The following is a 21,686-nucleotide window of genomic DNA, read 5'->3' on the forward strand; positions in this document are numbered from 1 at the left end:
TCATATTCCCGTGCATAAGTTATTCCCTCATGAAGGAGAACTCAGTGTTGAGTCCACATTTCTAGCCACATAAACTACTATAAGGCCTAGAGTTTTCAGTTTCTAGGTTCTCTTCATTTTGGAGAAGATGACATCAATGTGCTTGATATAAGATCTTCCATCCATTTATACCGAGGCATAGAACGTTGGCCAAAAAATTCTTTAGATTAATGGCTATCGAAAGCTAAAGCACTGCAAAATATTTCCTTTTTATAAAGAGGCTAAAAAGCTTATTTCTTTCTATAAAGCCGCTAAAAGGCATATTTTCTTTTATAAAACAGCTAAAAAGCAGGTGCGACATAGAGTTGCAAACTCTGAAGCGCAAGTTTGGTAAAGTGACCAAGTCCTGAACAATGTACCAAGTCTATAGATTCGAGGGTTGGATGACAGAGTTAAGGACTCGACTAGAAGACAAAACAAGTCAGTCACAAACAATTCAAGACGTTCAAGAAGATTCAATAGAAGAGTCTCATCAACATGAGTTAATGATTCAACCAAATAAAAATCGAAGACTATTGTCAAGAATATATATACTAGGGGTACCTGGATCAATCTCAACGAGAAGGATATGTAAGATTGGCCATGAGCTTGGCTGAGAGCCCATAGACTCGTCCATCATGATCAGAAGGAGGTCTACCACCAATAGGATTACAGAAGCACAAACACGACAAAGGTCTTATCCGAATAGAAGATATGATCAAGATCCTAACAGATAAGACAAAGGTTCTATCGGATAATACAAAGATCCTAACAGATAAATGATAAGTCAAAGATACACTTGTAATCATATAATTGGATTCATGTACAATTAGGTAACCGATTTGATACCATTATGGACTAGGTATTAATCGCCCCCTTCTTAGAAGCAGGAGCAGGGAGCCCTCAAGTAGATCCCATGAGATCATATCAGATGAGTTTTTATTAGAAAATACAAAAACACCACCATAAAGCGGACACATAATATCATCTTAAATCAAGAGGCCCGAATCTATCTTAATTTTCATGTCTCCTATGTCATACCTTTAGTTTTTGATCTCGTGATCTATCTCAATTCATTATCGAAAAATTCTCCATAAACAGTATGTTAATTTTGATTGTGCCATTCAGAGAGCTATGTTCCAGAAATATATTTTCAACACAAATTTTCATCAGTAGTATCTCCACATTATACATTAGTAGATTAATTAACAACGTGATTACGCACCTCGAACCGGTAGGTCTGTTTGGTTGATGTTGTGGCTGTGGAAAAAACTGATGTAGGCTGTAAACTGTGAAAAAACTGTTGTGTGATGTGAGCTATTAAAAATCCTAAAATCGTTTGGTACCATCAAAAGCCGCTAGAAGCAGGTCCAGAGTTGCTTTCAGTTTTACAATACGAGAAAGTCGGATTTTAGGAAAAAGTTGTTTATTGGATCCATTCCTTTAGTTTAGCTTTTGGCTTTTATGGAACAAAAGCCAAACCAAACACACTCCAAGGGTCTGTTTGGTTGGGTTGTGACTGTGAAAAAAGTTGTTGTTGCCTGTGAGCTATAAAAAAAGCTTATATGGGGTGTGATCTATTAAAAAGTTAAAAATTATTTGGTGGAATCTCTAAAGCCGCTAAAAGTTCTTACATTTATATTTTCTCAGTTTATTCAAAAGCTACTAAAAGTAGGTCTAGAGGTGCTTTCATGTTTGTCCTACGAAAAAGTCGTGTTTTAGGGCTAGATTGGGAACCCTATTTTTCAAAAAAAAATTTATTTTCTAAAAAAAACAGTTCATTTTCGTTTGTGGAAATGAATCCTTAAAAATGTTAATTTCTGGTTGCAGTCCTTTAGTTTATTTTTGGTTTTTAAAGGACAAAAACCAAAGAAAAAGCCAAACCAAACACTCAATTCGGTCTCTAAAAGCAAAACCGATCCGCACCGCACAAAATTGTTGCAGTCCTCGCTAAAAGCATAAAAAAGGATTCCGATTCGCTATTCCGTACCGTGTAGTAGCATTCAGCACCGATTCTAGCGTAGTCTACGAGCCAGGCCGGCGTCCCCCAAAATCACCGGCAGGTTTTCCTCGGTTCCCGTTACGTATGTGGACACCTGAACTCAACGCAAAGACCACGAACTGCCGTCAGAGAAGACGCTAGTAAACCGCCCGCCGCCCCAACTCACGAATCGGCACCGCCACCCAACGGGGCTGGTAGAGTACTACTAGTAGTATCCATTCATACGCGCGTGGCCGGTAGGCGCTGTAACCACTTTCTTCTTCTCTTCCAGAAGGCCCAGCCCTCCACCCTCCGGGCACCAGTGCGTGCGCCGTCGACTTCCTCTCACCTTCTCGCTCCTCGAGAACGACTCCATAGCGCACCACACCAGCGCGGCGACAGACAGCCCGCGAGGAGAAAAGGTAGAAGAGGAGGGGCAGGGAGAGCCATACATACTCACCGGTTGGATTCGGTCCAATCCAATCCAGCCGGCCGCGGCGTGACCAGCCGATCCAGAGGGCGCCGAATCGATCTGCGGGGGCGGCGCGGCGATGCGGAGGGCTACCGCTGGGGATCCCGGTCGCCGCGGGGGATGCGCATGAGGGCGTCCGGCCCGCGAATCTTCTGGTTTGGCGGGAGCCCAGGGGGCGCGCACCCCGGATCGGCGGCGCGCGGCGCGGGCAGGATCGTGTCGGTGGGGCTGCGGCAGTGACCGCGGGCGCGGGGGAGGGTGAGAAGCGGCAACTAGCACTTCGAGTCGAGCGGGCGCGATGGTGAGCGGCCACATCTTCCACTGCCGGAAGAACTCGTGGCCGGCGGAGGAGTACGTCGGCCGGACCGCGCTGCAGCTGGTGAGCCCACTTTTTGGCTCCTGCGTCGGCGAATCCGTTCCGTTTCTCGTTTCGTGTTGACTGTTGCTTGCGGGGTGGTCTGACGTTTTGGAGCTTCCTTCGCTGCAGTTGGATTTCGATGGCGGGGCGCCGCCGGAGCAGGCGTGGCGGAGGCGGCTCAACAGCCACGCGAACATCCTCAAGGAGTTCAGTGTCACTTTCATGGAGGCAATGAGGATGGTATGGACGCCTCGGGGATCCGGTCCTCTGTGTTGGGTGTTTTAGGACATGTGCTTTTTCTATTCCTCTTCTAGTTCAAAGCTGTTGCCTTGTTGGTGCTGCCTGCTAAGTTCTGCTCCCGCAATTGCAGATGAGCCTTGGCCTGAGACTATGGTCGTATGTTCGGGAGGAGGCGTCACATGGACGGGTGACATCAGCTATCCTCCTATGCATGATTTTCTTCAGAACACAAATGGATCCAAAAACTGTGCTGACAGGGTGTGATCTGTTGTTGTGCTTGCAGAAAGCACCGATCGATCCGTTCACAAAAGAGCGCTGTAAACCGTCAGCTTCCCAGGGTGTGCCACTTGGTGGGATGGGGTGTGTGCTAATGCCATTGCTTATCTGAACTTCATATATCGATGCATTCTGGAGAACTTTGCCTTCATATCAGCAGTATCGGTTTTTACAGGAGCGGAAGCATTTCGAGAGGTTTCAGGGGAGAGTTCAAGAATTGGCACATCATACCTGGTCTTTGTGAAAGTTCGCCGGTCATGGAGAACCAGTTCTCTGTAATGTTTCTATCTTATCATGCTGTTTCTATTAGACTTTGGTTTGCTGTATGATGTATGTGTGCAATGCTTTATGTACTCTTGAAGCTTGATGTGTATGATGATATGTCCTTTTGAGCACTATAGATGTTTGAAGTATCACTTAAACAAACACATTTTAAGTTCCATGTGCAAATGAGTTATTATATTTTATATAACTATGTGATCAATGCATTTTTTTGGGAGTTCGATAAGATGATATTTCTTTGCTAAGATGGCATAACACTGCCTTTTCTGAATGGTTGCATGCAACCAAGGTTATGATGTCTGGGAAGGTTACTTAATCTTCACAGTTGGCACTTGCTGGTGGGCTGGTTACACTTTTTTCCACTGATATATGAAGTATGGTTGATAGGGGCATTTTTTTTGTCAAGCTATGCATACATTCTATAACGCATTTCGTTTCTTTAGTTGGTGCAATAACTTTAGATTGTTCTTCTTTCATGTACCTGCCTTCGCCCTTTGTAATGCATTTCGTTTCTTTAGCCAGCACAATAACTTTAGACATACCTATTCTAATGTCTTTAAACACTTCATTAAGTTCTTATAATTGATTATATTTCAGGTAGATTACAATTTTACACCTAGCGCCGCAAATTTTTGCAGTATTTTGGCCTTAGTTTTACTATTAAGGCTCAACCTTTGAACAGTTAAATATACTGCTTTTCCAGATATTTGTATCTCGAGACGGGGGTAATAAGAAATACTCATCAGTTTTGGCTCCTGGACATCATGAAGGTCTGAAGTAAGTCACCCATCCTGTTATGTGTGCTTAAAGCTTGCCATCTTATGAGCAGATTATCATGTTAAAATCATACACAAAAACATTTGCTCAAAGTTACTGTTTACTTTATGTCCTGTGCCTACCCTTTTCAATTTGCCTGTTTCTCTTTTTTCCATATTTACCTCTTGAGATCTATATATACGGAACAACTTTTATCTGTATCAATATATTTTGTTATAGTTCTGCCAACTTGGCGATTGAAGGTCAATATGGAATATACTTCCTCTAGGTTCTAAATGATAATATATCTATTGCAATTGGTATTTAGTTTTGGTTCTAGTAAGGTACTATATTGGTGGGAGTGGCATGCTGATCAGATTAACAACTTGGTCAAATTTTGTGCTTTTCATGCTATCTATTCTGTAGAAGTACCTTAATTGATGTTTTATGCGATTTTCAGGAAAAATAGTGACTCTGGAATTTCTTCATGGGACTGGAATTTAAGTGGTCAACACTCGACCTATCATGCATTGTTCCCTCGGGCATGGACTGTTTATGATGGTATGCCATTGTAGATCTATGGTAACATGCTTAAATTTGCAACCTACGCAAGGAATTTGTTGTATTTTTTAAGTTCTTACCAAAGAGACTGTTGTTTTTTAATAGGGCACTGTAATGCTAATGCAATAAGGTGGCAGTGTGTTGATAGCACAGTGATTTCGACCCCTTTAAGATTTTCTTAATTTGTTGCAGGTGAACCTGATCCAGACCTTAAAATCTCATGTCGTCAAATATCACCTTTCATTCCTCATGATTACAAGGATAGCAGTCTTCCAACATCTGTATTTGTGTATACTGTAAGTGGCTAATGGAATTCCGTTTATGCTGAGTTGAAAATTCTTGCAGGTCTACATTTTGTACTTTCCTGTTTCCTATTCCCTAGCAAGACATTTTGAAAAGCCTACTATGCATATTTATGCAAGATATTTCCTTTAAAATGGAGTTCACATATGGCCATTCAATTAGGTGCTGAAATATCATCTTTGTGTAAACTCTATTTCAATATTTTGTAACTAGTGGAATATGAAATCATTGTCGCCTTACATGAAATTTGGAAATGCCAATTGTTGACGAATAATAAATGAATAGTTCAATGACGGTGTATCTGCCAATTGAGTTTTGCTATTTATTGTAGATGATTTTGATATTAAAATACCCTTTTGCTCCAATAAGTTACCTAACAGCCTTTCTATTTGGTGGTTCATTGCAGCTAGTAAACACTGGGAGAGATCGTGCAAAAGTAAGCCTGTTAATGACATGGGCGGTAAGTACAAATCTAAAAGTTTTTAATTTATGCAGTGTATTTTTTTTAATTTGTGCGCTATCTGATGCAAAATTTGAGCTAAGCTATCTCGGTTTTATTACCATGATGATATGCATAGGGTATATCTGTTTACCCAGTGTCCAAATCTCAGCTCATCGATGATCATTAGGGATTATCACCCTTTTGATCCGCTCTAAAGTTTAGGTCTATTATCGCAGTTGCTTTATGCTCAATTCAGGATACACTATGTTGCAAAAAGATATTAGATACTATCTAGGTTTGAAGTATTGCAGAAGTCAAATGTCAGTGTGCATTAAATTATTATTCACTCGAAGCGTCCTTTAGTGATATTTTCTTAATGACAGAATTCTATTGGAGGTTTTTCGCATAATTCAGGAGGCCACTACAATGAGCCCTTCATGTAAGTAGATCAGTAGATATAGCCTATACTTTTTCAGTTTCTTTTGTGGTTGTTTGTACTCATAGTTTGATCTTCTAATATGGGCAGTGCGGAAGATGGAGTATCAGGAGTGCTTCTGCATCACAAGCAAGTTTTGATTGTCTCCTCTTTGAGTTCATGATTGCAAATTTCTTGATTCTTTTTTATGATTTGTTATTGAGGCTGACAAGCTGTTTTCTTTTTGCAGAACAGCCAAGGATAATCCACCTGTCACTTTTGCTGTTGCTGCCTGCGAAACTCAGAATGTGAATGTGACAGTCTTGCCAGTGTTTGGTCTTTCTGGAGAAAACCATGTTTCCGCAAAGGAAATGTGGAACACCATGCTACAGGTAATTACTTCTATCTTGTCTGAACATTTGGTTATATGATTTTTCATGCCGGCTGTTCTATGGCATTCTCTTAAGTATAAAGTCCTCTTGCTTATCAAGCTCCCATTTTGATTCTTTTGTTTGATTTAACATTCAGAATGGTCACTTTGATCGGGAAAATTTCAGTGCTGGTCCCAGTATGCCTTCTTCTCCAGGACAGAAACTCTGTGCAGCTGTCTCAGCCTCAACTTGGGTTGAGCCACATGGTAGATGTACTGTTGTGTTTGCTCTGGCTTGGTCCTCACCTAAAGTAAAGTTTCAAAAAGGATGCACATATAACAGGTTAGTGTCCCTTTGTTGTCAATATAGATGACCCTTCTGATTCTGTTTACATCTTTTATTGATACAAAACTTGGTCCGATGCAAATCCAACCTATAAATACTATGTCTCATAGGGATACTGTTGTGTCTCTCAATTTAGTTGCCTATCACATCACACACAACTTAGGCACATTTAAGTACTGACCATATCAGAATGTCCCCAGTACAATAGTTTTTTCTTTGTTTCGGCCTTCTCTAGGTTGAACAATTGAATGTTTGGTGTTCGGAAGTGTTTGAAAGGTTGTAATTAGTTAATATGAACTAGGAGTTAATGTGCATTGTAATGCATTCTAACTGCAATGGGATAACTCATAAATGTGATTTCATGTTGCAGGAGGTACACCCAATTCTACGGAACTTCTGAGAAATCGGCTGTTAATTTGGTACATGATGCCTTAACAAGTATGTTTTTCTTTTGTCAGTTTCTTGACTTTGTAATCTGTTTTTTAGGTAAATGCACTAGTGAGAGCCCTTTGCGATATAGTGTGTGTGCGCGCGCGTGTTTGTAAATGAAAAGATTCAAAACAACTTGTAAAACCTAAAACAAAACTGAAGGCTAAAAGTGATAAGGAATCCTATTTAATTTTAGGGGGGCGGGGTGCAGACCCAGTGCTAGAGACTCCTTCATGAGTGGGGTCTGTGGAAGTGATAAACCGAGGCAAGCCTTCCTCGTAAATGCAGAGAGGCTGCTTCAAACACGTGATCTTGTGACTCAGTGAGACTGTTTTCACCGTTGCACCAGGCCTGCCATCGACCTATTTAACTTTGTGCAGAAATTAATTCTTGTGTTAAAAGTATTTTCTAGGACTATAAAAAACACTTCCACGTGTTATAATAATCCTCTTTTTTAGATTGGATGGAGTATCTTCCCTCCAAATACATTCATGTGTTGAAAACAATGTTGTAGTGATATTACGAGGAAATGTGCAACATTGGCCCTTGAGTTAGTGATTTAGTTTACTTATCAGTCTTCTACATTCTGACCTATGCTCTGGGATTCTTTATTCTTGTTTTCAGAATATAAACTTTGGGAAGAAGAAATTGAGAAGTGGCAAAACCCCATACTGAAGGATGAAAGGCTTCCAGAATGGTATATACTATACTCTACCTCTATTGCTCCTATATTAAGTTTGTTGTTGCCTTCCAGAAATTTACTACTCCACATCTTCCTCTGTAGAGAAAATGAAATTTAACTGTAGAATGTTTGGGTGTTGAAATGCTTGCAGGTATAAGTTCACTCTTTTTAATGAGCTTTACTTTCTGGTAGCTGGGGGGACTGTTTGGACAGGTACGCTGTAACTTTCTTATGGTTGCCTGTTTAGATCACCACATGTCTCATTACTTTTGAATGTCACGGGGATATTTTCTTTTTACTTTTGTTATAATTGTTTCTGTTCTACAATCTGAGTTTCTTTTAGCTTATAATGTCTACTCCTTTTCTCTTGAGTTTTGAGTGCATGGAACCTTATATTTTTCCTTCTGCCATGTAGATGGTCAACCCCCAGCAATCGATGAGAAAAAGAGTCCTGGTTTTAATCACCAGAAGTCCTCAAAGAGGGGTACTAAAGACACCAATCAGGGATCTGTTAAAGATAGACATGTCAACCTGGCAGTGGAGCAAGTACCTCATGGTGGTTACATGGCTAATGGTGATGATCACAGTGTATCCAAGTTCGCAGCAGTTCATGGATCAGAAATGCAAGAACAAATCAATGGACTCAAGTCAGAAGAGCCAATTCCTTACTTGATTTCAAAGGATGGCCCTGAACACGTTGGCAAGTTTTTGTATCTAGAAGGAGTGGAATACATCATGTGGAACACATATGATGTGCATTTCTATGCATCTTTTGCTCTCCTTGATTTGTTCCCAAAAATAGAGTTGAGTATCCAACGTGATTTTGCCAATGCTGTGCTGTATGAAGATCGGCGCAAAGTAAAATTTTTGGCTGATGGTACATCCGGAATCCGCAAGGTTAAAGGTGCAGTGCCTCATGACCTCGGAACGCATGATCCGTGGCATGAAATGAATGCATATAACATACACGATACAAGCAAATGGAAAGATTTGAACCCCAAATTTGTGCTCCAGATATACAGAGACTTTGCTGCTACAGGTGATATGCAATTCGGTCGAGATGTTTGGCCTGCAGTCTGTGCTGCTATGGACTATATGGATCAGTTTGACCGTGATGGTGATGGTCTCATTGAGAATGATGGATTTCCTGATCAAACCTATGATGCTTGGACTGTTCATGGAATCAGTGCTTACTGTGGTTGTCTTTGGCTTGCTGCACTTCAAGCTGCAGCTACAATGGCTCATCGCCTTGGGGATCGGCACTTTGCTGAGAAGTACAAGCTCAAGTTTATAAAAGCCAAAGCAGTATATGAGGCGAAGTTATGGAATGGGTCATATTTCAATTACGACAGCGGCACAAGTAGCAACAGTAGATCCATTCAGGCTGATCAGCTGGCAGGACAGTGGTATGCTGCCTCGTCGGGCTTGCCCCCGCTTTTCGATGAGCACAAGATAAGAACTGCTCTGCAAAAAATATTTGAATTCAACGTGATGAAGGTTAAAGGAGGACGGATGGGAGCTGTAAATGGTATGACTCCAAAGGGAAAGGTGGACGAGACATGCATGCAATCACGTGAAATCTGGACTGGTGTTACATACGCTGTTGCTGCAAATATGCTGCTCCATGGAATGGAGCATCAAGGCTTTACGACCGCAGAAGGAATTTTTACTGCGGGATGGTCAGAAGAAGGATATGGGTATGCCCTGTCTCACACATTGTTGAGCAGAAGTTTCAGATTTTTTTTTTCAGTGGTGCAGCTTTTCACATTACCTTAGCAGTGCATCTCTTATCTCGTTATTAACTTGGCAGTGCATTCCTTATCTCATTTATAACTTAGCAGTGCATTTCTTATCTTTCTTTTTTTTGTTGCTTCTATTATATATATTCCATGAGAAACCTAGGAATCAGATGTTCTAGTGCGGCTTATCGTATGTTATTCCTAAATCTGTATAGAGCAGTCTACTTTTACCTTTTTTCTAACACATGCCAAATTGTCTCTAATTAAATGAAGTTTTGAGTAGTGTTTGTTTTGAGTCATGTTCATCAATGAGATACATAACATGGGTTTACCGCGGTGCTGCAGGTATTGGTTCCAAACACCAGAAGGATGGACCACAGATGGGCATTATAGATCCCTCGTATACATGCGGCCTCTTGCCATTTGGGCGATCCAGTATGCAGTTTCTCCTCCCAAGGCTATTCTTGAGGCCCCCAAAGTTAACCTAATGGACCGAATACATATCTCCCCTCACATGGTCCGAGCAATTAGCGAGATAAGCATTAGAAAGGTAGCACCCGACAATAGATGTTTCCCTAGCTCTGCCTTCCACTGTGAATGCTGATCCGAAGGTAAACATGCAGCTGCTGAGCAACTTGCAACCTTTTTTTTGGCTTTTTTCGGTTTCTCCTTGCCCCCCCCCCCCCTTTCAAGGTCCAGGTGGGGGGGCTCAGGAGTTCTTTTCTTGGATCAGAGGGCTTATCCAAACCACCACCAAACTCGTGACTCAAGAGAGTTCATGTTGTATAATTGTACAGCAAACTGTTAGTCACATAATCTTTTTTTTTCACTTTGAAAGTTTTGTGCTGTTCACTTGAATAGAGCTAGAAATAAAAGAACTGGGAAGCTGGTGTCTACGGCTAACCGTAGGGCTGTTGGAAGTTAACGTCCCATAGCTAGGCAGGTAGCGTTGGAAGTTAATTTAACTTTCGACGGAATCACAAGAAGTTGCTGACTACGACACCGTGTTGCCACTCGTTTGGTCTACTCATCTTTTTTTTGTTGCTGGAAGTTTTGTGCTGCCAAAGTAACCACATTTCACAAGAATAGAGCTAGAAATAAAAGGAAATCTGGTGGTAGTTAGGTTTTCATATCGGCACTTGTGTTGGGAGTTGGGACATGTGCATGCAATCCCTATATCAAATATTAGCTGTGTTCATTTTGTTGCTCTTGGCGCCCGAGCTTTGCCGCAGCACCAATGGCGGAGGAGGAGAGAAGAAACGCAAGAAAGTGCAAGCAGTATGTCGCACGTGTTAATCAAGCTCCAATGTATAAAATGTATTAGTCGAACGAGGTTTTAAGCTAGCACGCACCTGGTGTCTAATGTATTGCACCTCACTTCCTCTCTCTCTCATCTTTTCACTCATCTTTGCACCTTCTTCTGTTAGCAAACACAATATATGCAGACGCCCTAATAAGCATGCATATTTCTGTGTTACATGTATATATGAACCATTTATTGTAGGTTAAGGTTGCTTTGAATTTTTAAAGTCAATTCTCTCCTGCTTGGAGCACTCCACCTTTACAACGACTCATTTGCCCCTTGGGATTGCACCTTCAGTTAACAGTTAGCGCGCACACTGGAGCTGCCTTATGCGTATTTCTGTGTTACATGTATAATTCTAGGTCTAGCAATGCAAGAGTGGTACATCGAGCGTCGTACGGAATCTGACGCTATCCACTGTACCGTGAGCTTGTGGCAGCAACATGCGGGCTCATGTGCATGGAAGAGAATTAAAAAATATATATAATATGACTGCGAAGGATTATGATATACGGCAAAGAACAAAATATTCATTTTAGGTTAGAAATTTAGAGTTGTATAGCCTTAATGGCGCTGCCCCTAGACCAATCCGCTATCTGCTATTTGTAATGCTGATTCCAACAATTTTATGTTTCTCTCACCCTGTCTGTACTTTGTATTCATTTTTAAATACCTCTCTCTTCAATTCCCCACCTATTTGTCCTCCTCTCTCCTACCACACATCAACTGCCCTTTATATCAGTTTGTAGGTTCCAAAATATGTATACAATATTTGTAATACTATAATACATATTGTTATCTAATAATTAAAATAAAAAATAATTAATTTCATACTTAATTTTATTGATTAGTGAAGGGGGGGGGGGGCGAGAGAAAAGAGATGGATCCGTTGGAGCATCCGAGGGGACGGACGACCGTACACGCAAGACCGGAGAGGGGAGAGCAGTACGTCGAGTGAAGCGATGGATGCAGTCTTGTAGGCTGTAGCGCATCAGTTGTTGGCAGCTGCACTGCACACACAAGTGGCATGGCCATGTGGGCAGAGCATCTACCGGTTGGTTCACTTCATCTGGCCGGGCCGATTGGTTCTTGCCTGGCAGTCGCAAGGAGGGTAGCGCCACTGTAGCACCATAAAATCCATCAACTAAAAATAATAAAATTAGTAAAATATGGTAATCATAATTTTACTTTTAAGTGTTTGTTTAGTTACATTTTCTTTGTATACGCTTGATTGATCGGATGATTGTTATTAACTTCCTTTTAAAAAGAAATCCTAGTAATTAAAATAATAATTGAGTAATATAGTAATTATTAGTCCAGAAAACAAGTATTTTATTTATAAATATTTTTGGTGAATTTTTATGATTTTTTGAGCTCTTTAAAATTGTATCTCGGAATTAGAAAAAAACTAAATCCTAACTAGCCGGCCCACTAGGGGCCCATGCCCCAACCCTAACCCTGTAGCCGCGCGTGCTCCCTGGCAGAAGGCAGCAGCCGTCGCCGCTCTCACTCCCTCTCTCCTCTGTCTTCTCTCTCTCTCCTCTCATCTCCCTCATCTCTCTGCTCTTTCTCTCACGCGCGCGTGCACAGGAGATCGAGCCAGCCGCTGCCGCGACACCGAGCCCGAGCGGCCGAGCGCCCGGCCCCACCCCGCGCGCGACCCCAGCTGCTCAGCGGCCGAGCCCGACTGCCGCTGCTCGCCGCGCGCGAGCGCCTGCATCCGCCGAGCCGCGCCCTCCAGCCGCGCGAGCGACCCGCCAAGACGTTGTCGAGCCCTACGCCATCCCAACGCCGACGTCGTGTTACTGCCTGCGCGCGTTACTTCCTCGTGTTATGGAGCTTTAATCCCTCCGTTTCTCCTCCCTCATTCCTCACACCATTGATGCCGAGACGAAACTGCAACGCCATCAATGGCCAGTGATGACGCTGATGCCCTCTTTCTCTCCCTGGCAGACTTTCTCTCCCTCCTGCTCCCTATAAAAGGCAGCAGAGACACTCTCCTTTCTCCGGCCTACCCAAGCTCATTCCATCTCTCTAGCTCGCCAATACACTGCTCGACGTTGCCGTTCGTTGTCGTTCGTCGCCGGAGCCCGTGGAGTTCGCCGGAGTGTGCCGTTAGTCGCCGGAGTTCGCCGGAGCCACGTATTCGCCGTCCGTAGTCGAGCCCCTGCTTTTCTTCATCCGGCCGAACCTCGTCGATCCATCCCCGTCACACGCGCGAACCTAAGGTTGAAGACGACCCAAATTTATTTTGTATATTTTATAAAAGTACTTTTTGGTTTGATTCATGAGTTGTATATTTTATTTGTTGTAATATGAACACGTGTGATGCACAATTTATGTGTATATGCGTTATGGAATTGTTTGGTAGATTCATGCGATTATTAGCACCGTGTTATGTCATGTTAGTCGTGGCGTTGAATTTTGGATTAGAGAAATATGACAACATTTAGTAGTCACACGTTGACGATAAAAATGCTAGATAGGAATTTTTGTAGTTAAATTTGGTCACGATAAATTTTAGAAACTATTTGGAGAATTATAGGTGCATTTTAAATGGATTTGGAAAATGGTATAGATGTCATATGAATAATATAGGATTTTTAGATGATTTATCTAATTATTTTATTAGCATTTTCTTTTTAGAAAGAAAAGAGAAAATATCACTAGTAGTGTGGTAAATAGATTTTTGCTAGTTAAATAATCTTGTTCGCAAATTGAGCACTTAGATTTTTAGAGTAAGCAAAATACTAGTTTATATCAAAATATCCTCACTTGTGTTATAGAAAGTCCAATTAGCAATTGATGTAGATTTTTAGAATATCAATATTAATAGATTCATTTTTTAGCCATACTCAATTTGAGTTAGAAATAAAAAGGATGAAAGCTATTAATTTATTTATTAGTATTAAAGACGATAATTATTTTCATTGATGATGTTAAATTATATTAATATTAGTTAAAATTATATTTATTGCACCCGCTCATAAATTCACCATTAGGACTCACATTAATAGCTATAATTGAATTAATAAGTATTTATGTGATTAGTACGTAATTAAGAAGTGATTAGTGCGACGTGTTAATGTGCATGTAATGATGTATGTTTATGAAATGATGCATGTTTATTTATTGGTTTATGTTTTATTTTTGTATGTGCGCTATGCGACTCTATTAGAAGCCGATTGTGCGGTAGACGATTCGAATACGTTCGAGGACGACTCACAAGACGCTTTTGAGCAAGGCAAGTGGATTCTCCCTCTGCATATTCTGTTTGTACCTATTCATTGCATATAATAATGTTTGTTTTTTTATATATTGTATAACTTGATGGGATAGCCTAATTAAGGATTTCCTAGATTTACTACCTGTATTCCTTGTTTAACCTGGGGAAATAATTAAGCTGTGCAAGATTTATGCTACCGCTCAACTTAATGGTTCCTAATGTCACTCATTAATTGGTTTTAATGTTCCAAAAATGTTAATTGGCAATTATGACATTAACCCGATGGTTAAGATAACATTATTACAAATTAATTGGAACATGGAGTGACCACCCAGGATAACAGTGCAACCACGAGTGCTGAAAGGAAATTAGGCTTACACATATTTCCTAATTGATTTTGGTGGTTGAATTGCCCAACACAAATAATTGGACTAACTAGTTTTGCTCTAGTGTATAAGTTATACAGGTGCCAAAGGTTCACACTTAGCCAATAAAAAGACCAAGTATTGGGTTCAACAAAAGAGCAAGGGATAACCGAAGTGTGCCCTGGTCTGGCGCACCGGACTGTCCGGTGCACCACCGGACAGTGTCCGGTGCACCAGGGGACTTCACGCTGAACTCCTCACCTTCGGGAAAATCCAGAGGCGCTCCGCTATAATTCACCGGACTGTCCGGTGTACACCGGACAATGTTCGGTGCTCCAAGGAAGAGCGGCTCTAGAACTCGCCAGCCTCGGGAATTTGCTCCGCTATAATTCACCGGACATGTCCGGTGTACACCGGACTGTCCGGTGAACCAGCAGAGCAACGACTACTTCGCGCCAACGGTCACCTGCAGAAGCATTAAATGCGCGCCAGAGCGCGCAGAAGTCAGACACGCGCGCGCTGGCACACCGGACACTCTACAGTACATGTCCGGTGTGCCACCGGACATCAAGGCGGGCCCATAAGTCAGAGCTCCAACGGTCGGAACCCAACGGTCTTGGTGACGTGGCTGGCGCACCGGACATGTCCGGTGTGCACCGGACTGTCCGGTGCACCATACGACAGTCAGCCTCCACCAAACGGCTAGTTCGGTGGTTGGGGCTATAAATACCCCCAACCACCCCACATTCAAGTCATCCAAGTTTTCCCAATTCAACTACTTACAAGAGCTCTAGCATTCAATTATAGACACACCCAGGTGATCAAATCCTCTCCAAACTCCACACAACGCCCTAGTGATTAGTGAGAGAGATTTGCTTGTGTTCCTTCGAGCTCTTGCGCTTGGATTGCTTTCTTCTTTCTTTGATTCTTCATTGCGATCAAACTCATTTGTAATTGAGGCAAGAGACACCAATCTTGTGGTGGTCCTTGTAGGGACTTTGTGTTCCAAGCATTTGAGAAGAGAAAGCTCACTCGGTCCGAGGGACCGTTTGAGAGAGGGAAAGGGTTGAAAGAGACCCGGTCTTTGTGACCACCTCAACGGGGAGTAGGTTTGCGAGAACCGAACCTCGGTAAAACAAATCCACGTGCCTCACTCCTTATTCGCTTTCGATTTGTTTTGCACCCTCTCTCGCGGACTCGATTATATTTCTAACGCTAACCCGGCTTGTAGTTGTGATTATTTTCGAGAATTTCAGTTTTGCCCTATTCACCCCCCCTCTAGGCGACTTTCAATTGCTATCAGAGGCGGTGTTTCATTAGAGCCTAACCGCTCGAAGTGATGTCGGGAGAACTCGCCAAGAAGGAGATGGAGACCGGCGACAAGCCCGCTACAAGCCACGAGAAGACTTCATCGGAAGAGTCCCGCAACAAGGAAAAGAGGAAGGAGAAGAAGGAAAAGAAGACTTCTTCTCACAAGTCGCATCGGAGTGGCGACAAAATAAAGAAGATGAGGAATGTGGTCTACTACGAGACCGACACTTCATCACCATCTACCTCCGGCTCCGACGCGCCCTCCATAACTTCTAAGCGCCATGAGCGCAAGAAGTTTAGTAAGATCCCCCTACGCTACCCTCGCATTACTAAACATACACCTCTACTTTCCGTCCCATTAGGCAAACCACCAACTTTTGATGGTGAAGATTATGCTAGGTGGAGTGATTTAATGCGATTTCATCTAACCTCACTCCACAAAAGTATATGGGATGTTGTGAGTTTGGTGTACAGGTACCATCCGTAGGGGATGAAGATTATGATGTGGATGAAGTGGCCCAAATCGAGCACTTCAACTCCCAAGCCACAACAATACTCCTCGCCTCTCTAAGTAGGGAGGAGTACAACAAGGTGCAAGGATTAAAGAGCGCCAAGGAAGTTTGGGACGTGCTCAAAACCGCGCACGAGGGTGATGAACTCACCAAGATCACCAAGCGAGAAACGATCGAGGGGGAGCTCGGTCGTTTCCGTCTTCGCCAAGGGGAGGAGCCACAAGACATGTACAACCGGCTCAAGACCTTGGTGAACCAAGTGCACAACCTCGGGAGCAAAAAGTGGGATGACCACGAGGTGGTTAAGGTTATTCTAAGATCTCTTATTTTCCTTAACCCTACTCAAGTACAATTAATTCGTGGTAATCCAAGATATACACTAATGACTCTCGAGGAAGTAATCGGGAATTTTGTGAGCTTTGAATTTATCATCAAGGGCTCACGGAAGATCAACGAGCTTGACGGTCCTTCTACGTCCGAAGCTCAACCGGTCGCATTCAAAGCGACGGAAGAGAAGAAGGAGGAGTCTACACCGAGTAGAACACCCATCGACACCTCTAAACTCGACAACGAGGAGATGGCGCTTGTCATCAAAAGCTTTCGCCAAATCCTCAAGCAAAGGAGGGGGAAGGATTACAAGCCCCGCTCCAAGAAGGTTTGCTACAAGTGTGGTAAGCCCGGTCACTTTATTGCAAAATGTCCTATTTCTAGTGACAGTGACAGAGGCGATGACAAGAAGGGGAGAAGAAAGGAGAAGAAGAGGTACTACAAGAAGAAGGGCGGCGATGCCCATGTTTGTCGCGAGTGGGACTCCGACGAAAGCTTTAGCGACTCCTCCGACGACGAGGACGCCGCCAACATCGCCGTCACCAAGGGACTTCTCTTCCCCAACGTCGGCCACAAGTGCCTCATGGCAAAGGACGGCAAAAAGAAGAAGGTTAAATCTAAATCCTCCACTAGATATGAATCCTCTAGTGATGATAATGCTAGTGATGAGGAAGATAATTTACGTACTCTTTTTGCCAACCTCAACATGCAACAAAAAGAGAAACTTAATGAATTGATCAGTGTCATTCATGAAAAGGATGATCTCTTGGACACCCAAGAGGACTTCCTTATTAAAGAAAATAAGAAGCAGCATGTTAAGGTCAAAAATGCTTACGCTCTAGAAGTAGAAAAATGTGAAAAACTTTCTAGTGAGCTAAGCTCTTGCCATAAAACTATTGACAACCTTAGAAATGAAAATGCTAATTTGTTAGCTAAAGTTGATTCAAATGTTTGTAATGTTTCAATTCCCAATCCTAGAAATGATAATGATGATTTGCTTGCTAGGATTGAAGAACTAAACATTTCTCTTGCTAGCCTTAGGATTGAGAATGAAAAATTGCTTGCTAAGGCTAAAGAATTAGATGTTTGCAATGCTACAGTTTCCGACCTTAGAACTAAAAACGATATATTGCATGCTAAGGTTGTAGAATTGAAATCTTGCAAATCCTCTACATCTACCGTTGAGCACACTTCTATTTGTACTAGATGTAGAGATGTTGATGTTAATGCTATACATGATCACATGATTTTAATTAAACAACAAAATGATCATATAGCAAAATTAGATGCTAAAATTGCCGAGCATGAAATTGAAAATGAAAAATTTAAATTTGCTCATAGCATGCTCTATAGTGGGAGACGCCCTGGCATTAAGGATGGCATTGGCTTCCAACAGGGAGGCAATGACAAACTTAATGCCCCTCCTAAGAAATTGTCCAACTTTGTTAAGGGCAAGGCTCCCATGCCTCAGGATAACGAGGGTTACATTTTGTACCCTGCCGGTTATCCCGAGGATAAGATTAGGAGAATTCATTCTAGGAAGTCTCACTCTGGCCCTAACCATGCTTTCATGTATAAGGGTGAGACATCTAGCTCTAGGCAACCTACCCGTGCTAAGTTGCCTAAGAAGAAAACTCCTAGTGCATCAAATGAACATAGTTTTTCATTTAAAACTTTTGATGCATCTTATGTGTTGACTAACAAATCCGGCAAAGTAGTTGCCAAATATGTTGGGGGCAAGCACAAGGGGTCAAAGACTTGTGTTTGGGTACCCAAAGTTCTTGTGTCTAATGCCAAAGGACCCAAAACCATTTGGGTACCTAAAGTCAAGAACTAAACATGTTTTGTAGGTTTATGCATCCGGGGGCTCAAGTTGGATTATCGACAGCGGGTGCACAAACCACATGACAGGGGAGAAGAAGATGTTCTCCTCCTATGAGAAAAACCAAGATCCTCAACGAGCTATCACATTCGGGGATGGAAATCAAGGTTTGGTCAAAGGATTGGGTAAAATTGCTATATCACCTGACCATTCCATTTCCAATGTTTTTCTTGTAGATTCTTTAGATTACAATTTGCTTTCCGTTTCTCAATTATGTCAAATGGGCTACAACTGTCTTTTTACTGATATAGGTGTCACTGTCTTTAGAAGAAATGATGATTCAATAGCATTTAAGGGAGTGTTAGAGGGTCAGCTATACTTGGTAGATTTTGATAGAGCTGAACTCGACACTTGCTTAATTGCTAAGACTAACATGGGTTGGCTCTAGCACCGTCGACTAGCCCATGTTGGGATGAAGAATCTTCATAAGCTTCTAAAGGGAGAGCACATCTTAGGATTAACAAATGTTCATTTTGAGAAAGACAGGGTTTGTAGCGCATGCCAAGCAGGGAAGCAAGTTGGTGCCCATCATCCACACAAGAACATCATGACGACCGACAGGCCACTTGAGCTCCTACACATGGATCTATTCGGCCCGATCGCTTACATAAGCATCGGCGGGAGTAAGTACTGTCTAGTTATTGTGGATGATTATTCTCACTTCACTTGGGTGTTCTTTTTGCAGGAAAAATCTCACACCCAAGAGACCTTAAAGGGATTCTTGAGACGGGCTCAAAATGAGTTCGGCTTAAGGATCAAGAAAATTAGAAGCGACAATGGGACGGAGTTCAAGAACTCACAAATTGAAGGCTTCCTTGAGGAGGAGGGCATCAAGCATGAGTTCTCTTCTCCCTACACCCCACAACAAAATGGTGTAGTGGAGAGGAAGAATAGAACTCTATTGGACATGGCAAGAACCATGCTTGATGAGTACAAGACTTCGGATCGGTTTTGGGCCGAGGCGGTCAACACCGCTTGCTACGCCATCAACCGGTTGTATCTACACCGAATCCTCAAGAAGACATCATACGAACTCCTAACCGGTAAAAAGCCCAATATTTCATATTTTAGAGTCTTTGGTAGCAAATGCTTTATTCTTGTTAAAAGAGGTAGAAAATCTAAATTTGCTCCTAAGACAGTAGAAGGCTTTTTACTAGGATATGATTCAAACACAAGGGCATATAGAGTCTTTAACAAGTCCTCCGGACAAGTTGAAGTTTCTTGTGACGTTGTGTTTGATGAGACTAATGGCTCTCAAGTAGAGCAAGTTGATCTTGATGAGATAGGTATTGAAGAGGCTCCGTGCATCGCGCTAAGGAACATGTCCATTGGGGATGTATGTCCTAAGGAATCCGAAGAGCCTCCAAATGCACAAGATCAACCATCCTCCTCCACGCAAGCATCTCCACCAACTCAAAATGAGGATGAGGCTCAAGTTGATGAAGGAGAAGATCAAGCAAATGAGCCACCTCAAGATGACGGCAATGATCAAGGGGAGATGCAAATGAGCAAGACAAGGAGGATGAAGAACAAAGGCCGCCACACCCAAGAGTCCACCAAGCAATCCAACGAGATCACCCCGTCGACACCATCCTCGGCGACATTCATAAGGGGGTAACTACTAGATCTCGTGTTGCACATTTTTGTGAGCATTACTCTTTTGTTTCCTCTATTGAGCCACACAGGGTAGAGGAAGCACTTCAAGATTCGGATTGGGTGGTGGCAATGCAAGAGGAGCTCAACAACTTCATTAGGAATGAGGTATGTCATTTGGTTCCACGTCCTAATCAAAATGTTGTAGGAACCAAATGGGTCTTCCGCAACAAGCAAGATGAGCATGGTGTGGTGACAAGGAACAAAGCTCGACTTGTGGCCAAGGGATACTCCCAAGTCGAAGGTTTGGATTTCGGTGAAACCTATGCACCCGTAGCTAGGCTTGAGTCAATTCGTATATTATTGGCCTATGCTACTTACCATGGCTTTAAGCTTTATCAAATGGACGTGAAAAGTGCCTTCCTCAATGGACCAATCAAGGAAGAGGTCTATGTTGAGCAACCTCCCGGCTTTGAAGATAGTGAGTACCCTAACCATGTGTATAAACTCTCTAAGGCGCTTTATGGGCTTAAGCAAGCCCCACGAGCATGGTATGAATGCCTTAGAGATTTCCTTATCGCTAGTGGCTTCAAAGTCGGAAAGGCCGATCCTACACTCTTTACTAAAACTCTTGAAAATGACTTGTTCGTATGCCAAATTTATGTTGATGATATTATATTTGGGTCTACTAACGAGTCTACATGTGAAGAATTTAGTAGGATCATGACACAGAAATTCGAGATGTCTATGATGGGGGAGTTGAAGTATTTCTTAGGATTTCAAGTGAAGCAACTCCAAGAGGGCACCTTCCTAAGCCAAACGAAGTATACTCACGATATCCTAAGCAAGTTTGGAATGAAGGATGCCAAACCCATCAAGACACCCATGGGAACCAATGGGCATCTCGACCTCGATGAGGGAGGTAAATCCGTCGATCAAAAGGTATACCAGTCGATGATAGGTTCTTTGCTATATTTATGTGCATCTCGACCGGATATTATGCTTTCCGTATGCATGTGTGCAAGATTCCAAGCCGACCCTAAGGAAGCTCACCTTACGGCCGTAAAACGAATCTTGAGATATTTAGTTTATACTCCTAAGTTTGGGCTTTGGTATCCTAGGGGATCCACTTTTGATTTGATTGGTTATTCGGATGCCGATTGGGCAGGGTGTAAAATCAATAGAAAGAGCACATCAGGGACTTGCCAGTTCTTGGGAAGATCCTTGGTGTCTTGGGCTTCAAAGAAGCAAAATTCGGTCGCTCTTTCTACCGCCGAAGCCGAGTACATTGCCGCAGGCCATTGTTGCGCGCAATTGCTTTAGATGAGGCAAACCCTTAGGGACTATGGTTACAAATTAACCAAAGTTCCTCTTCTATGTGATAATGAGAGTGCAATCCGCATGGCGGATAATCCCGTTGAGCATAGCCACACTAAGCACATAGCCATTCGGTATCACTTTTTAAGGGATCACCAACAAAAGGGAGATATCGAGATT

General features: G+C 42.5%; 1 protein-coding gene across 2 annotated transcripts; it reads left to right on the top strand.

Annotated features, from left to right (window-relative positions):
* Positions 1-2,196: 2,196 nt before the first annotated feature.
* On the top strand, positions 2,197-10,573 carry LOC100279895 (uncharacterized). Of its 2 annotated transcripts, XM_008674730.4 has the most exons (19): positions 2,197-2,214; positions 2,292-2,850; positions 2,959-3,069; positions 3,200-3,256; positions 3,353-3,429; positions 3,521-3,620; positions 4,331-4,404; positions 4,844-4,944; positions 5,137-5,240; positions 5,654-5,707; positions 6,073-6,128; positions 6,216-6,254; positions 6,355-6,496; positions 6,633-6,817; positions 7,191-7,258; positions 7,874-7,946; positions 8,083-8,144; positions 8,347-9,628; positions 10,016-10,573. In XM_008674730.4, the coding sequence occupies exons 2-19, from the start codon at positions 2,770-2,772 to the stop codon at positions 10,272-10,274; spliced, it is 2,925 nt and encodes a 974-aa protein (XP_008672952.1). In that variant the 5' UTR covers positions 2,197-2,214; positions 2,292-2,769; the 3' UTR covers positions 10,275-10,573. The 2 variants fall into 2 exon arrangements, with proteins under 2 accessions (XP_008672952.1, NP_001347929.1); NM_001361000.2 differs by lacking the exon at positions 2,197-2,214 and having other exon boundaries at positions 2,275-2,850; positions 10,016-10,499.
* Positions 10,574-21,686: the final 11,113 nt, after the last annotated feature.

This window comes from Zea mays, chromosome 1 (genome assembly GCF_902167145.1).
Source record: "Zea mays cultivar B73 chromosome 1, Zm-B73-REFERENCE-NAM-5.0, whole genome shotgun sequence".
Classification (NCBI taxonomy): domain Eukaryota; kingdom Viridiplantae; phylum Streptophyta; class Magnoliopsida; order Poales; family Poaceae; genus Zea; species Zea mays.

Bases quoted from the DNA above. Each gene is read 5' to 3' on its own strand.
- LOC100279895 (XM_008674730.4), top strand. From the start codon at position 2,770: ATGGTGAGCGGCCACATCTTCCACTGCCGGAAGAACTCGTGGCCGGCG. The intron at 3,257-3,352 runs GTGACATCAGCT...TTGTGCTTGCAG, and splicing joins AGGAGGCGTCACATGGACGG to AAAGCACCGATCGATCCGTT. The intron at 6,255-6,354 runs GCAAGTTTTGAT...TTCTTTTTGCAG, and splicing joins GGAGTGCTTCTGCATCACAA to AACAGCCAAGGATAATCCAC.